The sequence below is a fragment of the Pleurodeles waltl genome, chromosome 11, assembly GCF_031143425.1.
Source record: "Pleurodeles waltl isolate 20211129_DDA chromosome 11, aPleWal1.hap1.20221129, whole genome shotgun sequence".
Lineage (NCBI taxonomy): Eukaryota > Metazoa > Chordata > Amphibia > Caudata > Salamandridae > Pleurodeles > Pleurodeles waltl.
Window position 1 is genome coordinate 379289624 of NC_090450.1, and position 21060 is coordinate 379310683.

The 21060-nt window shown below is 45.1% G+C and overlaps 1 protein-coding gene across 2 annotated transcripts in view; it reads right to left on the reverse strand.

Annotated features, from left to right (window-relative positions):
* YEATS2 (YEATS domain containing 2) overlaps positions 1-21060 on the reverse strand; it is a 1667962-nt gene that overhangs the window by 327172 nt on the left and 1319730 nt on the right. For both annotated transcript variants that reach the window (XM_069213699.1, XM_069213698.1), the window contains one exon: positions 9683-9756. In XM_069213699.1, coding sequence (XP_069069800.1) covers positions 9683-9756 — 74 coding nt within the window. The remainder of the gene's footprint in view (positions 1-9682; positions 9757-21060) is intronic.

The following is a 21060-nucleotide window of genomic DNA, read 5'->3' on the forward strand; positions in this document are numbered from 1 at the left end:
CCCAAGCCATGACCTCCTGGAGGTGGGCTGTGGATAAATCTTTTCACACTAGATAGTCCGGTAGGACGAACAGGCAAAGTGTCTGTCTTTCCAGACCTGATTGTCCAGGCAGTAGTGTTTTGCAAACATGTGCAAGGATGCCCACGTTGCTCCCTGACAGATATCTAGGACTGGAACATTCCGTGCTAGCGCAGTGGTAGCAGCTTTGCCCCTGGTAAAATAAGCCCTTAGGAGGCTGCTTCCTGGCCAGAGCTCAGTAGCTCTTAATGCAGAGAACGACCCAGCACAACATAGTTTGTTTCTGCACTGCCTGACCCTTCTTTGTTCCCACATACCCCACAAAGAGTTGGTCACCCACCCAGAACTCTTTTGTGCGGTCAAGGTAGAACAACAACACTCTTTTTGGATCCAGTCGGTGGAGTCGCTCCTCTTCCTTAGAGGGATGTGGTGGAGCAAATAAGGTGGGCAGGGTGACACACTGACTCAGATTGAATGGGGTCACCACCTTTGGAAGTAAAGAGGCATGTGTTCGGAGAACCACCTGGTCTGGGAACATGGTGAAAAAATGTGGCTTAGATGAAAGAGCTTGCATCTCACTCACCCTCCTGGCAGATGTTATTGCAACTAAGAAGGCTGTCTTGATATTGAGTAGCCGGAGGGGACAGTTGCGTAAGGGCTCGAAGGGAGCACAATGAAAAATATGAGGATCAGATTTAAGTCTCATTAAGGCATAACAAAAGGCGTAGGGGGGAAAACATATGTACAAGCCCTTTAAGAAATCTTTGTAAACAATCAATCATTATTTGTAAAGCGCGGTTACTCACCCGTGAGGGTCTCAAGACGCTGGAGGGGAGGGGCCTCATCCGAACATCCACGTCTTGAGGTTCTTCCTGAAGATGGTGAGCGACGGGCTTTGTCGGAGGTGCAGGGGAGGCTGACTGTGTGCACTAGGCGTCGTTCCAGATCCGGTATCAGATCCAAGAGACCCCATCGGCGCTGAGGCCAAAGCTGATGGCGTGGATTCTGATGAGGCTCCAGCCAACCACACGGGCCCGAAGGCGTGCCAGCAGGGGCAGCCTGCTCAAATACAAGACGCATGGCCTCTTAAAACTCCTGGAGTTGAGCGAGGGTTGCTCTGGCTCCTGGAAAAGGGGGGAGAGGCTCAAAGTCGGCCCTAGCATTGATTCCATGGAACCATGCCTGGAACGTGGACATTCCCAAGTCGTCCTGTCGGACGACGGGTGGGGCAAAGTTCATTTGGACTTCTCCTTCTTGTGCCTCTTCCCAGAGTGCCTGGAGAACCTGGAGTGCGAAGAAGAGGACTTTGGGCTGCTGGAGCGATCCACAACCTCCTCCTCGGTCAGGACAGTGACCTCCAAGGAGTTGCGCCAATCGACATCAACTGCTGGGCCACCATGAGCTTCAGAGACCGCTCTCTCAAAGCTTTATGGGCCATGGCCCGGCATTGGAATACAACTTCGAGTTGTGGTCTCGATCTAGGCATGAGAGAGATACTTGGTGGGGTTCTGTCACCGACATGGCGTGATGGTAGGCGCCACACAGCTTGAACCCGGTCATCTTCGATGTCATCCTGCACAGACTTCAAAAAGACTCAACAAAAAGGTGGGGGGGGGGGGGCATGCGCCTTTATAGGCAACTGTGACGTCACTGACAGCTCCAACGAGGCAACGAAGATCCAAACGATGCCAGCCGATGGCGCGCGCAGGGTACTGCTCAGTAAAAAGTCCAGATTCCAAGCTGACGCCAGGAAATTCTAAAGGTAAGTAATTTGCAGCTAGAAGTCTCTATCAGATGCTCTGTATTTCCTTTGTGGGCATGAAGCCGCCTTCACAGCACCCGGAGTTAGAAAAAGTTCAAGCAATGGTTCTAAGAGGTCTGAAACAAAAGAAAGTAGTGGTTTAACTGTGGACCTATTGTAAGGAAATGCCTTCCTTGGCATGGTTGCCCCCTGACTTTTTGCCTTTTGTTGATGCCAGTTATGATCGAAAGTGTGCTGAGACCCTGCTAACCAGGTCCCAGCACCAGTGTTCTTTCCCTAAACTGTACCTTTGGTCCCACAATAATTTGCACAGCCCTGACACACAGATAAGTCCCTTGCAAATGGTACCCCTGGTACCAAGGGCCCTGTTGCCAGGGAAGGTTTCTAAGGGCTGCAGCATGTCTTATGCCACCCAGGGGACACCTCACTCAGCACATGCACACTGCCTCACAGCTTGTGTGTGCTGGTGGGGAGAAAATGGCTAAGTCGACAGGGCACTCCCCTCAGAATGCCATGACCACCTCACACTGCCTGTGGCATAGGTAAGTCACCCCTCTAGCAGGCCTTACAGCCCTAAGGCAGGGTAGACTATACCACAGGTGAGGGCATAAGTGCATGAGCATTGTGCCCCTACAGTGTCTAAGCAAAACCTTAGTCATTGTAAGTGCAGGGTAGCCATAAAGAGTATATGGTCTGGGAGTCTGTCAATTACGAACTCCACAGTTCCGTGATGGCTATACTGAAACCTGGGAAGTTTGGTGCACAGCGACACATTCGACAGGGACCAGTGACCTCTGAGGACTTCCCTGAAACCAAAGGACCAAGAAACTCCTGAGAACAGCGACACTGTTAACCAACTGCAACATTTTTGCAACTTTGAAACAACTTTGAAAGTACTCTCCCTTCCTTCCGGAAGCGCGAGACTTCTCACTCTGCACCCGACACCCCCGGCTTGAGCTCCAAAGAACAAACACCACAGAGAGGACTACCAGGTGACTGCGATGACGTGAGTAATCTGAGACGAACCCCCTGCACCCCCACAGCGACACCTACAGAGAGGATCCAGAGGCTCCCCCTGACCGCAACTGCCTGGTAACAAGGAACCCGATGCCTGGACCCAGCACCGCACCCACAGCCCCCAGGATCGTGAGGAACCAACCTCCAGTGCAGGAGTGACCAGCAGGCAGCCCTCTTCCTAGCCCAGTCGGTGGCTGGCCCGAGAAGCCCCCCTGTGCCCTGCCTGCATCGTCTAAGTGACCCCCAGGTCCCTCCATTGCTTCCTATAGCAAACCCGATGCCAACTTAGCACACTGCACCGGCCGCCCCTGTGCCGCAGAGGGTGTGTTTTGTGTGCCTGTTTGTGTCCCCCCCACTAGTGCTCTACAAAACCCCCCTGGTCTGCACGCCGAGGACGCAGGTACTTACCTGCCAGCAGACCGGAACCGGAGCACCCCTGTTCTCCATAGGTGCCTGTGTGCTTTAGGCCCTCCTTTGACCTTTGCACCTGACCAGCCCTGTGTTGCTGGTGCAGTGACTTTGGGGTTGCCTTCAACCCCCAACGCTGGGCTGCCTATGCACAGGAGAATGACTGTGTAAGTGATTTACTTACCTGCAAAACCTAACCAAACTTACATCCCCCAAGAACTGTTGATTTTTGTACTGTGTCCAATTTTAAAATAACTTATTGCCATTTTAACCTATACTGTGTGTACAACTGCTTTAATTCAAAGTTCCCTACTTACCTGTGTGGAGTACCTTGCATTTTATGTATTTAATTCAAATCTTGAATCTTGTTGTTCTAAAGTAAATTAAGAAAATATATTTTTCTATATAAAAACTATTGGCCTGGAGTTAAGTCTTTGAGTGTGTGTTCCTCATTTATTGCGTGTGTGTGTACAACAAATGCTTAACACTACCCTCTGATAAGCCTACTGCTCGACTACACTACCACAAAATAGAGCATTAGTATTATCTAATTTTGCCACTATCAACCTCTAAGGGGAACCCATGGACTCTGTGCACACTATCTCTCACTTTGAGATAGTATATACAGAGCCAACTTCCTACCCCTATGATGAAGTGTCTTAAAAATTATTGAGGGGGTGTAGTAGTAGTCGGTACAACAATATTCAGTTTACTAGCTACACTGATAAGTACTTCTTGGAAGGCGTTAATATCATCTTTAGGAAATATTCTGCGTAGAGGAGAATCTGTTAAGGTAGGCGAATACAATTCTGAAGATGATTTATGATGAGATTGCGAGGGTCCTGATCGAGATGCAGAGTATGTCCTCCATCTTCAATGTGAACATCTGTGAGACCTTGAACGATGACAGCGGTTGGATCTGTGGAGGTACAGCTGAAATTGCTGGTTGAGGAAGACGAGAGCATTGTGGAGTATGAGTGGATTCTGTTGGAACTCGAGGCAGAGTTGGCGAGTCAGGAATGGTCACTGGCGAATTGGACCTGAATGGTGAATAGGCCCAGGAGTACTCTGAAACAGACTCTGAAGGAAGTTTGTGTGCTTTCGCCTGTGAAAGCCATTTAACTGTTTAGGTCAGATAGGCTGTAAGATGCTTCAACGTCGAGCCATGTCTTGACAGACGGTGGTCTACTCCTCAACATCGAAAGTGTTCTCGACGGTGAACCAGCCTTCAAAGGTGAACAAGGTGGTGCAGAACCTCTTCTCGAAGACCGAGAAGGCCATTTTACAGCAGATGATCTAATTTTGGATCGCCTTCTGTTGGAGTCCTCACAGCCTGACAGACAGGCATTAGTAAATGGAACAGGCTCTCCTGGTCCTTCTGAAGTCTCTACAGCCAAGGAATCTGGTCTATTGCGGTGCTCCACTTGGCAATGGAGGCGAATCTTCTGTCTCTCTTTCAAAGTGCACCTGGAGAGCGTCTTTCAGTGGTGACGTCTTGGGATTATGAGTCTTGCAAACATAAGATAGAGATCCTGTGTGTCTGTTTTTGCCACTTTTCTACTGCATTCTCGCAAATCCTAAAAAGAGATGGCATTCTGAAAAAAATCAGATATATTTTCTGTCAGGAAACATTCTTAAAATGCTCTACGCCTTAAAGGACGTCGAGTTTGAGATGAACATTGTTGAGGAAAGAAAAAAAAAAACTTTAAAATGCCAGAGCTCTACTCCAGGACCCTGTCAGCAGGAGCCAGAAAAAAGAATTTAGTAAAATGCCACCTACAGCGCATAATTGGACACTGGAGGTCAGGAAGCCCTTAAAGCTGCAGTGTTCTAATTGCATTGTTTTAATACTGCAGCCTGTGCAGGCTACACTGCTATGTCTTACTCCTTTTCTTACTTTAAAAAGAAGCAAAAAGCATTTATGAAGAACATTTTTAAAAGGTCACTTTACATTTTGCTTAAGTGAATTACAAGGTTATGACCCTTTTTTCCTTCTAAATTTTTAAGTGAGTCAACAAAGATTGTCAATATAGCCTGTTTTTAAGGCTGCAAAATGTAACAAATCTGTCACATATGTTCCTCTGCCTTTCTGAAGTAAGGCAAAGTAGATGTGACTTTGAAAGAACTGCTCTGAGGTCCTGCGTGTGGGCAGAACTATTCAATGCTTATGATTATTAATGGAGATACCCTGAGAGAAAAAGATAGAACTAATGTCAGAACGCATGGGTGGCACCTATATGTGGTTCTCGCCTCACTTCTGGAGCAGAATGACATTTATGCAAAGCGGCACAATGCCACAAATCAGAGAGCAAGAGTACTGCTTTTGCGTTTCCAGGATCCACGCTGATGTCTGTAAAATTTTCACAAGGTGACAGATCTGCAGTTAGAACTGAATGCACTTCAGGTTGTGTTCTCTGATGATGTCTACAATATCAGGTTAATGGATGACTGGAAATTGTGCCTTCATCACACAGACATGGCTCAACACTTACATTCACACGTCTTACAAATTCTCATGACTTCAGGCTACAATACAATGTATAGACCACACATAAAAGGAGGAGCGCTCAACATCATCCACAAGATCACAAGTGCATCTGACCCGGCACCCTTAGTGACCCAGTAACACAAGTCATTCATTTAGCACTAAAAGACTGTCTAGGTAATATAACATATGACATAAGGTTTTTGCCCACACTCTCTATCATAGATAACCAACCTCTTCCACAGGCCTCATAACCTAACAGCAACTTCACAGAAGAAATCACAGAACACTTTGCTCTGACAAAACAAGCTCCCTATAGACTCAAGCACAAAGATACTGAATGATTCCACTCAACACACTTGTCAACACCCTGAATATCAAACATCCTGCCTTTTCAAACAACACTAGTTTGCTCGTATGGGAATCTCCAGGGTCACAACAGATCTCAATCACCTGCGGAGTCCTGCAGAGGTTCAAAATAGAACATCATCCCGACCAGGATATCCAGCTGCCACCTGAATCTCAGTTCAACCAAAAATAATTTTTGTTCCAAGCGAAGAATAAGACACATTAGAGACCTGGCTCAATGACATGAACCTTGGCAGTTTGAAACCCCAACTTTCACTAAATACAAAGTCATTTGGATTTTTTCTGGACGCCAACTTCACAATCAAGGAACACACTGCCAAACACAAAAAAGGACCTGATACCAGCTCTCTCTTATAAAGAAAGTGAAACTATTTCTTCCAGAAAGTGACTTCAGAAGTGCTACTCAAGCCCCTGTACTACAGCATCTGGATGGTGGCAACCTGCTCCATGGCCTCTCAGACCCCACACTGGCACATTCAATAAATCCTACACACTATAACACGTCTCATCAAAGGCCTGAAAAAATATTATCAAATCACCCCCTTTTCTGAGAGAATTCCATTAGCTCCTCTGGCCACCCTACCCCATCTTTAAAACCAGCTACGTCATTTACAAAACCATCATGACCAACACCCCTGCTTATGAAGCTCACCATCTCCTGCAGCCAGAACACCATTAGACTGCCGAATAAGTAGTATAAAAAATAAATAAAAAAAAAATAAATAAAAAAAACAACTAGGCCTATTGCATTTCTGAACCCAGGACCTGGAACAACATTCATGTATCCATCAGGACCGCCCCAAAGCTGCTAAATTTAGGGAAGAGTTTAAGACTCACCTCTTTAAAGAACAATACATCATAGTGTATTACATGTCCACAGGCTGGCAACCTCTCCTGTCACTTATTGACTATATGCTTGTCTTTGACCTTTATAGCACTCCAATGCCTTTTGGCTACATTTACGCTATAGAAAAACATACACAGTCATCGATGAAGGACATTTCAATTAATGCTGCCTGGATATCTATTGAGAAGTCTGTAGCTGCATAGATTGACTAACTGAGCCACGGAAAGAACCACTGTATTGGCAGAAGCCAGGCTGCATTTTAGAATTCACAGAAGGTCAACCAGACTGTTGTTCAGTACTTATTTTAAGGCATTCCTTACATAGTCAACTCTCATTTCACCAACAATTGACAGATGATCACAACTGGGTGCTTGGCGTTTGGGTGCATGGAATTAGCGGATGAACAGCAGTCGCAGGCTGAGGGATCATCAGCAGATTCCAGACATCAGGCACCACATGCAGATGATGTGTGAATCCAATAAACACATTTTCTTGTGACATTATTGGTACAGTTTAAATGAAGAGAAGTTAGGTGACATTTGTATAAGTCAGTGATGAAATCTGAGGAACTTTGTTGAGAGACAACAAAGAGCTCTGGACCCACATCAGTAAGGCCTTGAAAAAAAGGCCTGGCACCAGCATGCCAATAAGCACTATATACAGTCTTGATGCCATCACTTCTGGTGTGTCCAAAGCTGTGACTGCAGTACCCCCCAGCAATTGCTGCAGAAAAACAATTGCTGATATAGTCAAGAATCGGGAGGATTTTCAGTTAGTCAAAAAAGCGCGGAGTCTGCAGGAAAAAGCATCAATCAAGATTATTGTTTTCACAAAAAAATACATTGCATGCTTCAAATACATCCCAACCTAAACTTAAAACAGTAGGTGAAAAAGTAACATGCAGAGCTCAGTCTGAAGTGAACATTGTTCAAGCAAAGTGACAAAGTCATCAAATGAAGACATACTGCCATGTGTCAGATTGTGCCTTGATCACTATGCAGAATTGTTACACCTGCCAGCGTTAGGGTAGTCGTCCCCAAAACTTTGTCAGATTGCATCATATTTTTTGCTGATTCTTTTTGTTGGCCTTAGGACTCTGAGCACTTTACCACTGCTGATCAGTGCTAAAGTGCATGTGCTTCACCGCTAAACATAGTAACATTGGTCTATATAGATCTGTCATATTTACTTTACTTGTATGTCCCTTGTAAAGTGGTATAAAATATACCCAGGACCTGTAAATTAAATGCTACTAGTGGACCTGCAGCACTGGTGGTGCCTCCCACACAAGTAGCCCTTTAAAAATGTCTCAGGCCTGCCACTGCAAAGCCTGCGTGTGCAGTCTGACTGCCACTTCGACTTACCATTTAAAGTCGCTTTTAACTACTGTGAGGCCTACCCCCTCTCATAGGTAAACACTAGGAATTCCTTAGTACACTTTTAAGCTGTGATTCCTGATTGGAAAGAAGCAGTTATGTAATGTTTCAAATCACTGGAATGGTAATGATAAATCCTCTTTCCTGGTAAAGTCAGATTTAACATTAATATTTCAGAAATGGCACTTTAAGGAAGTGGATATTTCTCTGAGCGTACAGCATGTCTCCAAGAACTGTTACTCTGCTGGACTGGTAACATGGAAGTACTGCTTCTCTGCTGTCCTGCTGCTCTCTAACTTAGTTGAGGGAGAGCTGGACTCCGCCTTGTACCCCAAAGTGATCTCCAAGAGCTCGTGACTTGCCTCTTGTTGCTAGACACTTCGGGATATCAAAGTCTCTATCTCTGCTCCTATGCCTGGTTCACTGGAAGTGGACACAGATACTTGCACCGTTCTTGAAGTGGCAACTGACACAGACCCTGTCGCCTGAATAAAACCGGCGCATTGCATCTTCGGAACCCATGCATTGACTGCTGCATCACCTGGCTGCTGGAACCGGCAACTAGTGCATCTACATAGACGCAGCACTGAAACCACCACCTCGCTGCCACCGCTGAACAAAGGTCGATGCATTCCATTGACAGTGTGCAGAAACCAGGCCCATCGGCATCAATCCATCTCAGCTTCAACACTTGTATTCAGAAACCAATGCATTGCAGCCAAAACATGAAAAATACACTGACTGCTCAAGTGACACCAACGCATCTACAGACACCAACTCCCACATTCGCATTTCAGGTTTGAGACTGCGATCAAGGGCCTACATAGCTCCTGTACCCGGCCCGCACTCCACTGAGGTCGGCTTGCACTGTTGATTTTGTGCCGGTACAGCACAACCTCATGTAATCTCTAAAGCGTTATTTGCATCTAAGCAATATTTGTACACGTATTCGTTAAAAATGAATATCTGGACTTCTACTGGTTGGATTTTTAAAGCTTTGATCTTGAATTATTTATAAAATCATAATCAATTTTTCTAAACCTGTGGGGTCTTTTATTGGTGTTTCCACTGTGTTTCTTTGTGTGTGTTGCACAAATACTTTACACATTGCCTCTTCAGATAAGCCTGACTGTTCTTTGCCAAGTTACTAAAGGGTGAGCACAGGTCATCTTTCAGTGTGTGCCTGACTTACCGTGACTGGGTGCATACCCATGCTAACTAGAGACCCCAGTTTTAACATAAGTGGTTAAGGATTTAAATATTTTTGATTATATCATTTCATATCACTCATACTGAAGTGCTACATGATTTGGACAATAAATCACAAGCAAAATAAAGGCAAACAATGATTACCAAATAACTCAGAACTTTATCTGAGAAAAAATACCAGTTTATCTTACTTTTTTCCGTTAATAGTGGGATCATCTTCACTACTGTTGTTAAAAGTTGTTGACTGTTGTCTAAATATTCAGTGCTGAAAAGAAAAAAAAAAAAGATGAGCCAGATTTTGAATAAAACATGATGGTTAAGCTAATTATTATTCTGAAATCTAACAACCTGGCACCAGGAAGAAGCACCAGTAAACTAGCAGCTGATAGAGTTCCAAGCTGTGTGTCACAAAATACTTCACTAAGTAAAAAGCGCTGCACACTGTATATTTTAATAATTATCATTACACATTCAGAATATTTACTAATTATAACAGTTTCTCTTGAGGGTTGAATACTTCACACTATATAGTGAGGATATTTTAAATGTGTGAATCTGAGAAGGATTCAAGATTTGTAATCTTTGAATAGTCTCTGCCTTCAAGGGAGAAGCTTATCTGCTTCTACATGATGAAAAGGGATATATTTCTTAGTCTACAAATCTGATCAGGATATTTATGCTGTAGAGAGCCGAGTGGGGACCTGAGAAATCTCATTCACATAGTGATCAATTTGGTGGTGCCACCTAGGACTTTTTAGTCCCAACCACTTAAGTTTTACATTCTAAATTGGGGCGAATTGCCCATTCAGACATTTCCCTGGGGTTCACAATCCAAGGGCTGCTTTCAAACTGTTATGATCCAGCCTTAAATGTGCTTTGGCAACACATTTGAAGACTTGTGTGTAATTTGTAAAGTGAGGTTCTCTTTTTCAAACTGATGTTTGGGGGGGCACCTCTCAAATCCTGTGGAGGGACTTCAGCACTGGCGAACTGCTCGTTCTAATGGCACAACACAGGGATGATTTCAATATTTTGGCACAGCTGGTTTTGGTATTCAATTTAGCCCTGATTTAACAGGCACATGGAACCCGGGAAGACATTAACATCCCAGGAAACTTAGGCAACAATAAACAGAAAAATGTGATCTTCAGGATCCTGGACATCAAGCAACCAAGCCCATGTAAGTCAAAGGAAACATCATGAGCCTCAACATAACAGACTCAAATTCCCCTGGACCAAGCCAACCATCTCACTGCCTCCCTCCTTCATGCCACAGCAACACATCATGACCAACCTAATTGAGGAAAATAAGCATAACAGTCCTTGAAAAGCTTCCCTACTGCCTCTCTCCAAAAAGATCTGATCAAGGCCACCTTAACCAACGCACTCCTTAACAGAAAACTTACTCACCTTCGGTAACGCCTTATCTGGTAGAGACAGTATCTAGTTGCAGATTCCTTACATCAGAATTTTCCCAGATGTCAGTCAGGATCCAGAGATTTTTCTACAGCATACCCCTTTGCGCCGCTAGGAGGCATTGATTGGCTCAGCATCAATCGTTGGCATCGCCCATGCTGGATATGATGTGGTGGGTCCCAAATAGATGACACACCAGCGCGGATGTCAGTTTCTTTTCACAACTTTCCATGCCAGAAGCGCAGAGCCACGAAGAACACTGACCACTGGTGTGTCAAAACTATGGCCCTGAAAGGGAAGTCCCAGTCTCTAGAAATCAGGCGGTAGATCAGGGAGGTTGACAGGGTTGGTAGGGAATTTGCAACTAGATATTGTGCCTCATTGTCACGGTCGGACAGCAGCCAAAGTGGCAGTCAGACTGCGACATTATCACTGTGGCAGAGCCACCACGGTCCAACCGCTGACACCGCCAGGCTGCCGCCAGCCTGGATGTCCCGGTGGTTGTAATCCGTTAGGGCAGTGCTGCAAGCAGCGCTGCCCTGGGGATTACGAGTTCCTATCCGCCAGCCTGTCCATGGTGGTTTACACCGCTATGGAAAGGCTGCATGGATGGGGAACTTGGAGGGTCCCCATGCACAGCCCCATCGCCCATTCCCCTGCCCGAATTACGGGCAGTGGAATGCGCGATGGGTGCTGCTGCACCCGCTGCACTACCACATTGCAGCCGGTTCCATTAGGATGTGAAGGCCGTGTTCAACGCAGGGCCGGCAGTTTCTGCCCGCCAGCCCTGCAGTGAACTCCTAATAGGGCCGGTGGGGTTCAGGCCGAACAGGAGACCTGATGCCGGGAAGAGTTAGGTGGGCGATCTCTGCCACCCACCAAACTCATAATGAGGCCCATTGTCTCTACCAGATAAGGCATTACTAAGTAACTTGTCCATCTGACAAACATCTAGCTGCAGATTAGAGTGCACACCTAAGTCTTCAGGGGGTTGCTTCTTAGCCAATGGGTAGCACATTTTAATGCAGAGTATGACCCATCTGGAGATGGTTCTCTACTACACTGCCCAACCTTTCTTCGCACCCACATAACCAACAAAGAGTTGATCATCCACCCTGAACTCTTTAGTACGATCAAGGTAGAACACCAATACGCTTTCTAGGTCCAGGCGACGGAGTCCCTCCTCTTCCTTAGAAAGATGTGGGGGTTTGTAAAAAGTAGGCGAGGTGATGGACTTCAATAAGTGGAAGGGCATAACCACTTTCGGAAGAAAGGAGGCCTTAGTGTGAAGCGTCCACTTTGCCAGGATATATGGAAAGGTGTGTGGCTTAGATGACAATGCCTACTGCTCAATCATTCTGCGGGCAGATATACTGGCCACAAAGAATGCTGTTTTCAAAGAGGGAAGCCTGAGAGAACAATTGTGGAGAGGCTCGAAAAGAGCACATATTAGGAATGTCAGAACTAAATTCAAATCCTATTGGGGGATGGTGAATGGGGAAGGAGGAAACATATGATTAAGTCCTATCAACAATAGGAGACTTAAAAGAAAAAAGGCTCATCAGGTAGCCGTAAGAAAGCAAAGATTGCAGACAAATAACTCTTCAGAGAAAGTATAATCAAGATAACCTCAGAGAGAGGGGCAGAGAGGGGGTTAACAGACTTGTCTGTGCACCATTCTCAAATTTCTTCCAATGACAGGTATATACCACTTTGGTGTACAGCTGGCTGCCGAAATAACATTACAGACTTCAGGCAGAAGGTCAAAGGCTGTCAACTGTTTGGGTGGCGAACCCTCCCCTGCTGGTGCGACAGAAGATCCTCTTGAAGGGACGATTTGATCAAAGGATAGATGGCCATGCTCAATAGCTCAGGATACCAGAATCTTCATGCTTAGTCCGAACCACAAGGATTATTTGGGCCCAGTCGTTCTTGATCCTCTTGAGAACTCTAGGCAGAAGTGGTATGGGCGAAAGGCATACAGGAAGCCGGAGATCCACTCGAGACAAAAAGCATCTCCAAGCGAGTGCCGCCTTGGAAACTGCAACGTGCAGTACTGCTGACATCGCGCATTCTCTGCGGAAGAGAAAAGATCTAACTAAGGATCTCCCCACTGCTGACAGAGACCCTGCGCCACCTTTGGATGGAGTCGCCATTCGTGATCAACCAAGCACTGCCGACTGTCAGTCAGTCAGTCAGTCAAAGATCTCTATTCGGCATACTGCCATAAAAGCACACATACATTACATAAAATATAAATAACTATTAAAGTACAATCCTTATTACTTAATTCAAAATACGGATATCTTCAAACTACTAGTGTTACAAAACTAATTATCAGAACATATCGAGAAATATCCCGCAGCCCTTCTGGTTAGATGAATAATAATTTACACACTTTAAAAATCCTAATCGGGAAAATAAAATCACATAATTAAAATTACATTAGCAAACAGTCACATCGGTTCCTAATAACAATGGCTGATTTGATAAAACTTAAAACTGAACTACACATTTGTTTGGATGAAAGTCTTTGAATACCAATCAGTGCCTCCTTATAAAAAAAAGTATGTAGTTTACGCAAAATTGGCAATACAAAAGCTTTCCTAGGAGCTGAGTAAAGTGAGCAAAATAAAACAAAGTGACAAGTGCTTTGTTTGGAAAAACTGTCACAAGGGCATGGCGGTAAAAAAATTTGCCACATACATTTCATTGGAAAAGCCACTCTGAAATGAATTATATTTATTCTAAAAAGAACACGTAGAGAGTACAAAGAAGGAATTGGAAACCAGATGAAATATAGTTCTATCGAAATTGAAGTTGAAATCTGCACTTATAGTTCAAATGTTTTCAATTTCTCAGCCACCTGATATCTATGATTCATAGTGTACTCTATATATCGAGATTTAACCATTTCCTTGGCATTTACAGGCATAAGCTCAGGTTTAAGATACATAAACTCCAGATCCAATTTCCGAAAAGAGTTATGTACGAAATTAAGCAATGGAATTTTATTATGGTTGGCTAGTTGGATACAATCTTTTACACAATCTTGAACTAAACTAGCCGCGGGGCTTAGCCATACTTTTGTCCATAACAAGAGTGGGGCAGTATCAGTCAAGTCCTTAATGTAACGAATTCCCAACTCCTCATGGCATATAATATTCACTACATTATTGGGTACCAGAAGCAGCCGATGGAGAAATGTATTCTCTACCCGTTGTAAAACGTTTGAGCTAGTATATCCCCAAAGGCCCCCCATAAATTGCCACTAAAACACATTTAGATTTATAGAGTGTAATAATCTGATGGACTGGTCTGTGTCATAGTCTACAGGCGAAACGAAAAATCGCTTCCATATTTCTCTCCATTTGTTGAGCCTTTAAGTTAAGATGGGGGTTCCACGACAAAGAAGAGCTTAAGTGCAATCCTAAGTAACAAAAATCTTTCACCTTTGTTAAAATATTCCCCCCCATAATACAGCGTTTTGTTCGCGTATTTCTGGGTCCACAGATCATGACGTGACTTTTTAAAATTAACTTTCAAATCAAGCTCTTGTGTAAACGTTAAAAAAAGATCCAAAAGAGTCTGTAAGCCGTTTGCTGTACGAGCAATTAAGATGGCATCATCAGCATACAATAGAATCGGAAGTTGTCTAAGAAGCATCCTAGGAAAATCCTTGCCATTTTTTGCTAAATAACTATTAAGACCATTAGTATATAACAGAAATAAAAAGGGTGCCAAAGTACAACCCTGCCTAACACCCCGTTTAAATGGGAGAGGATGGGACCGTTCGCCATGTTGACCAAACTAGCAAGGTCAGTGTATAATCGTTTAATCAGTTCCAACAAATCCTGATCAACCCCCATTGTGTCCATTAGTGACCACAATTTCTCTCTATTCACCGGATCGAACGCACTAGATAGATCAATAAAAGCTAAGTGAATAGATTCTCTTTTGGCAATGACATATTAGCTAAGAATGAGGTGCAAATTTAAGGCCTGGTCCACTGTGCCTAGTCCAGGCCTAAAGCCATATTGAATTGGGGACAGGATTTTTGTCCTTGTCACCCAATCCTCAAGCCGATTCAAGATAACACTCCCCAGGATCTTTGCCGTAGAGTCAATGAGAGAAAGTAGTCTATAGCAGGTGGGATCGAGCCTATTACCCTTTTTAAAAATCGGGACAATTATTGCCGTTAGCCATGAGGAAGGAATGGAACTTTTGATGGCGCTATTCAAAACATTTGTAATTAACGGGGCCCACAGATCAGGTAATGATTTAAATAAATCCACTGGAACCCCATCCGGACCGGGGGCTTTCCCTGATTTAATTCTTTTAATGACTGTAATTACCTCGTGTATCTCAAATGATAACCCACTCATATTCGGTTTTGGGGTAACCAATACCGGAGAGCCACATTCATCCTTTCCATGATTAGGGTCATTTACAGATTGAAATACTGTTGTAAAATGTTTCACCCAGACCCCCTCAGGTATCAGACAGTCATCCTCCTTATTATCCTGTTCTGAGAAATACGGATGATTAACCACCTTCCAAAACTGTGCAGGGTCCCTCAATTCCGTAGCTGCCAAAAGATCTTCCCATGCTCTAGATAGTACTTCATTCTTCCTATCCTCAAGGGCTAACTTGTATCGACCCCTGGCCTGTTTGACTAAATCGCGGCTAAATGGGACAGTTTTAATAGCTGCTTTTAGATCTTTATGGGCAGCCGTACAGGCCAAGTTAAACCAGCGTTGGGGTTTTGATCCTTTAATAGGCTTAGTACACATCAATGCCTCAGAAATAGCGTGACTTAAAAGCTCAAAAGCAGCTACGAGGTGGACATAAATAGGTTGCGAGGACAAACATTTATCAATATAATCCATGTTATAATGTCCTCATGAGATGTTTTAGTATCCACTCAATCCCACTTCATGCGGAGGCCAAAATATCTTTTAAAGACTGCTTTCCTCCTACATTCTATTCTGGGTAAAACTAACCTGGTTTTAAAGGCTATTTTTTTACTCAAAGGGTTGTGATCACTGGCACAATGAGATATTATCTTAAAATCCAGAATTAGGTGGGAAAGTGGAGAGCCAAAAAGAATAAAATCAATTATACTACCTTTCATGCTCCACTTATAGGTGGGTATCTTTCGTGTCTAATTGTCATATCCCTTGCATAAACAAGATCAAATTTATAGAAAAGGGTATTTAAAGCTTTGCCTTGGTTAGAATGGATAAAGTGTGTAGATGACTCTCTGCCTTCTATAAAGGCACCACACATATGAGGTAGTTCCTGATTACATAACTGAACATTAAAGTCTCCAACCCATATCATTTCAAGCTCCCTCTCCTGGAGCTTCCCAGAGGAGTCTAGGAAATCTGTTAGCTCTTCAAAGCTTCCTAACTTGGCATTACACAGGATATTATTATAAAAATTCTAAAGTAAAATGTCCTTGCTCCCTTCCATCGATAATTGGACCACCATAAAGAATGCAGAGGACTAAATCAAAGACACCTCAATTTTTGGAAGTTGTAAGGACACAAGGACCAAAAGCCCCCCACTTGCCCTACTCGCTGAGGGAGGGATTGCTGGCTGAAACACAGAATAATAGCCACCCAAATAAAAGGGGTCCATAGTCCAAGTTTCCTGAAGACAGATAATATCATAAGTAGATATAAACTCCAACCATTGTAAGTTTTCGACCTTGGACCGGAGCCCTGCAATGTTCCAGCTGATTAAAGATAAAAATCTGTTACTTTTCTGGGTCCTATTCATTGGCTCCTTATTTATGGCGACGTCTGTTATATTCTGGGTTAAAATGACCACCTCATCAAACCCTATCAATAATGCCGGAGACGTATGCCCAACCTCCATCTCAGTCTCCTGGGGGATACCAGTCATGTACCCCTTCTCAACCACTTGTCAATCATTTACGTTGAGAGATGTCAAATTCTGATAGCGATCAGGGGCAGAAATATGGCCCTGTGAAAGTATCTTTGACAATGCTACATTGGATCCACAGGGAGCATTGATAGAGGGGACTAATAAAATAGTTGGATCATAGAAATAAACGTAGAGGGAAAATTTGAATCCCACCATCCCCCTTAGCACACCATGACGAAGTCATCAGCAAGTAATTAACCAAACGGGGGTTGGCAAAATTAATTACAATACAATCTCCTTCATATGCTTTTTTAGGGAGACCTACCCACTTTACCCTTCGTGCCATAATAATTTTACTGTTTAAGTCGTCTTGATGACTAAGCTTTAGCCTCAGCCAATGTGCACATTTCCTTATTAAAGACTGAGTATCTTCCTTCTGAGTAGAGTCAAGAGGGGGCACATTAGCTAAGACCAAAACATACAGCATACTGTCCGGCGGAAGTTGCAGAACCTCCTTTTGAGCAATTGGAAATATAGACTTAGGGACTATTTTGCATTCCAAAGGGGTAATCATACTGCCAGTCAAGATTGATAGAGGTTCTGTGGGTAGATTACCATGAATTCCATTGGTGGGTGTAAGGTGGACCAGGGATTGATCCTGATCCATTAATAAGTTAACTTGCTGTGTGTCTTTGAGTTCGAGCGTAGTTTCATGAGTGAGGCTAACAACAGGTTTTATACCAGTTTTTAAAGTGGATATTTGGGACAAAGATTTAGAGACTATGTCCTGTAACTGCTCAAATTAATATTAATTAATGATATTAGTTTCTCCTCTAAAGCTAAAAAAAGAGGTTTGAGCATTAGGTCCAAATTAGATAAATAGCCATCATGAGAGAGTCTTGAATTTCTAATATCAGAACCTAACGTGACTGGTGATGGTCCTGCCATTGACAGAGGATCTGCCGGGACATCCAATGATGGAGAGGTGGTTTCCATTACCTTCGGCACCTGTTTTAAGATCTTGGAATATTTACGACGGCCTCCTTCTTTCATTTTTTTTTGGAGGTGGAGGAATCGCAACCAAATTGTCCATGATGACTTCATTACATACATTTAAAAGTTGTGGAGAATGCAAGTCGGATATACTATCTTTGGGCTAAGGCAAATCGCGGTTGGGGCTGGTGGTCAAAGGATCTAGAGACTCATGCTGAGATTGAATGTACACCACGGGCTCAAGAGGAATTCTTTGAGTTAAACTATTAACATCTCCAATCCTTTCTTCTATATGGACAATTTCAGTTTCAATGGCCCCAATAACTGATGATAAATAACTAGTTATTGATGATTGGACATGTGTACCCTGGGTTCCTTCAGCCCCAGATGTAGTACTCTTCCTTTTACCCATCGTCTCAGTATAAGATGGAGCCAAGATGCCCAAGATAACCAGTTCAAACAAAGAGAACAAGCACCTAAAGTACTGTATATCAAAATATACCCAAGCTATAAAGGACTACTCACTTAACAATTCTGATTGTTTGACTTGCTTCTCCTTCCTTATATAGATATAGCTCTGGTGGTTATTATCGCATTCCTCCTGGGCTGCGGACGTCAGAGGGGGCCCGGCCCGGTCTACTCCCGTCACAGGACGGGCCCGCCCTTGGCCCGGGCTTCGCCCGCGCACGTCCCGCGCAGCGGGAGACAGCAATGCACTTTACGCGCGAGTTCTAGGGGCCCTGCCCCTCCGCTCTGTGAATTCTCTGGCGTCCCTAGAGGCCTAAAAGCAACTGGCCGAAGAAGAAATGTCCCGTGCAGCCGGAGACAGCAATGCGCTTTACGTGCTAGTTCCAGGGGCCCCGCCCCTCCGCTCTGTGAATCCTCTGGCGTCCCTCGAGGCCCAAAAGCAACCAGGGGAAGAAGAAATGTCCCATGCAGCGGGAGACAGCAATGCGCTTTACGGGCTAGTTCCAGGGGCCCCGCCCCTCCACTCTGAATCCTCTGGCGTCCCTCGAGGCCCAAAAGCAACCAGGCGAAGAAGAAATGTCCTACGCAGCAGGAGACAGCAATGCGCTTTATGCGCTAGTTCCAGGGGCCCGCCACTCCGCTCTGTGAATCCTCTGGTGTCCCTCGAGGCCCAAAAGCAACCGGGCGAAGAGGAAGAAATGTCCCACGCTGCAGGAGACAGCAATGCGCTTTACGCGCTAGTTCCAGGGGCCCCGTCTCTCCGCTCTGTGAATCCTCTGGCATCCCTCAAGGCCCAAAAGCAACCGGGCGAAGAAGAAATGTCCCGCACAGCGGGAGACAGCAATGCGCTTTGCGCGCTAGTTCCAGGGGCCCCGCCCATCCGCTTTGTGAATCCTCTGGCGTCCCTCCACTGCCGACTGAGTTTGTTCACTCTGACATTCAGAGAGCCCGCAAGAAGTTGCATCACCAGGGAACCAGCCACATCCAGAGGCGTAGAGCCTCTTCACAAAGGGTCCATGACCCCACCTTGCCCTGTTTGTTGCAGTACCATTAAGCCGTGGTATAGTCTGGGAACACCTTCACTACTTTCCCTTTGAGAGAGGATACAAATGCTTTGAATGCCACTCTGATCGCCCAGAGCTCCAACAAGTTGATGTGGAGGTCGGACTCCGCAGGAGACTAGATACCTCTGATCTCCACCTCTCCCAGGTGGCCGCCCTATCCCGGGAGTGACATCCGTCACTACTATCAGATCTGGTTGGAGAAGGGAGAGGGATCTGCCTCCGACCCAATAGCTGTTTTCTACCCACCACTACAGTTCTCGCATGGTTCCCTCTGAGATCTAGAACATGTTGAAGAGATTACCCTGATGCTGCACCCATTGGAACTCCAGGTCCCACTGCAGAACCTGCATATGACATCTGGCATGTGTCACCAGCAGGATGCAGGAGGCCTAGCAGCCTCAGAGTCATTGTCACTGAAATCAAGGACAGAGGACAAAATATCTGTATCACAGCCTGAATATCCTGGACTCGCCGCTCAGGAGGATAAGCCCAAAACTGCACTGTGTCCGAACAGCTCTGATGAAAGAGCGTCTGAGAGGGAGTCAGCTGTGAATTTGGCACATTTATAATGAACCTCAGTGAAAGCAGGAGATCCGCTGTAGTCTGCGGGTGGGAGAGGACAGCCTTGGAAGATCCCACCTTCAACAGCCAGTCGCTGAAATAGGGGAGGCACTGCGCAGATAAGCTGACACCACTGCCATCTCCTTAATGAATACCAAGGGACGCTGGAAAGACCAAAGGGGAGCAGGGTGCACTGAAAGTGCTTGTGGCCTACCGTGAACCGCAAGTGACGTCTGTGGGCAAGCAGGATGGGAATGTGGGACTAAGGCAAGTCCAACTCAACCATCCATTCTCCCGGGTCCAGGGCAGATAAAACCTGAGTCAAAGTGAGCATCTTGAACTTCTCCTTCTTGAGGAAGAGATTGAGGGACCAAAGGAGGCCCTTGCTTTTGGACACCAGAAAGTAGTGGGAATAACAACCCCAACCCACTTCTGGCACAGGGACCCTGTCTATGACTCCCCTGGCCAAGAGAGTCGTAATCTCCTCGCAGAGAAGTGCCATGTGATCCTCTGTCATTAGGTCGTAGGACTGTGGCATGGATGGACGGGCAGTTGCGAAGGGGAGAAAGTAGTCCCTTTGGACTATCTGCAAAACCCACCTGTCTGACATGATGAATTGCCAGCGGGGAAGGTGATAGCAAATTCTGCCTCCAACTGGTCCCTGGTGGGGAATCGTCAGACTAGGAAGGTTTGGAGGCAGTTTTTAAAGGGGCGGTTGACTGGGTGGACCGCTGGCTCCCTGATCTAAGAGGACAGTGGATCCCACGTCCCCAGTGTAGGAGGCCGGCTCAGTATATGGTGTACACCCATAGGTGAGGCACCCAGGCAACCCTTAGTGATTGTGTGGGTGGCTCTAGATAACAAGAGTTCTCACAAGAGTAGCTGTGGAGAGCAGCTAAGGTTTATCCAGGAGGGTGTAAAGCGGTTGCAAAGACCACACAGGTTAGTCAGTGATTTACATACAGGAAAGAACTACACCAGTGTTAGAAACATGTTATATTATTTGTAACACACACTCCAGAACTAACTTTCGTATATCTCCCAGCAGGAGATATGAACATATACAAAAATATACAGGTAAGTAAAGGCATAAAAGAAAGTGGGCCCCCACCTGGAGGGCCAAACCATATACTAAAACAATGGAATGCAAAAATCACTCCCAACCCACACTACCA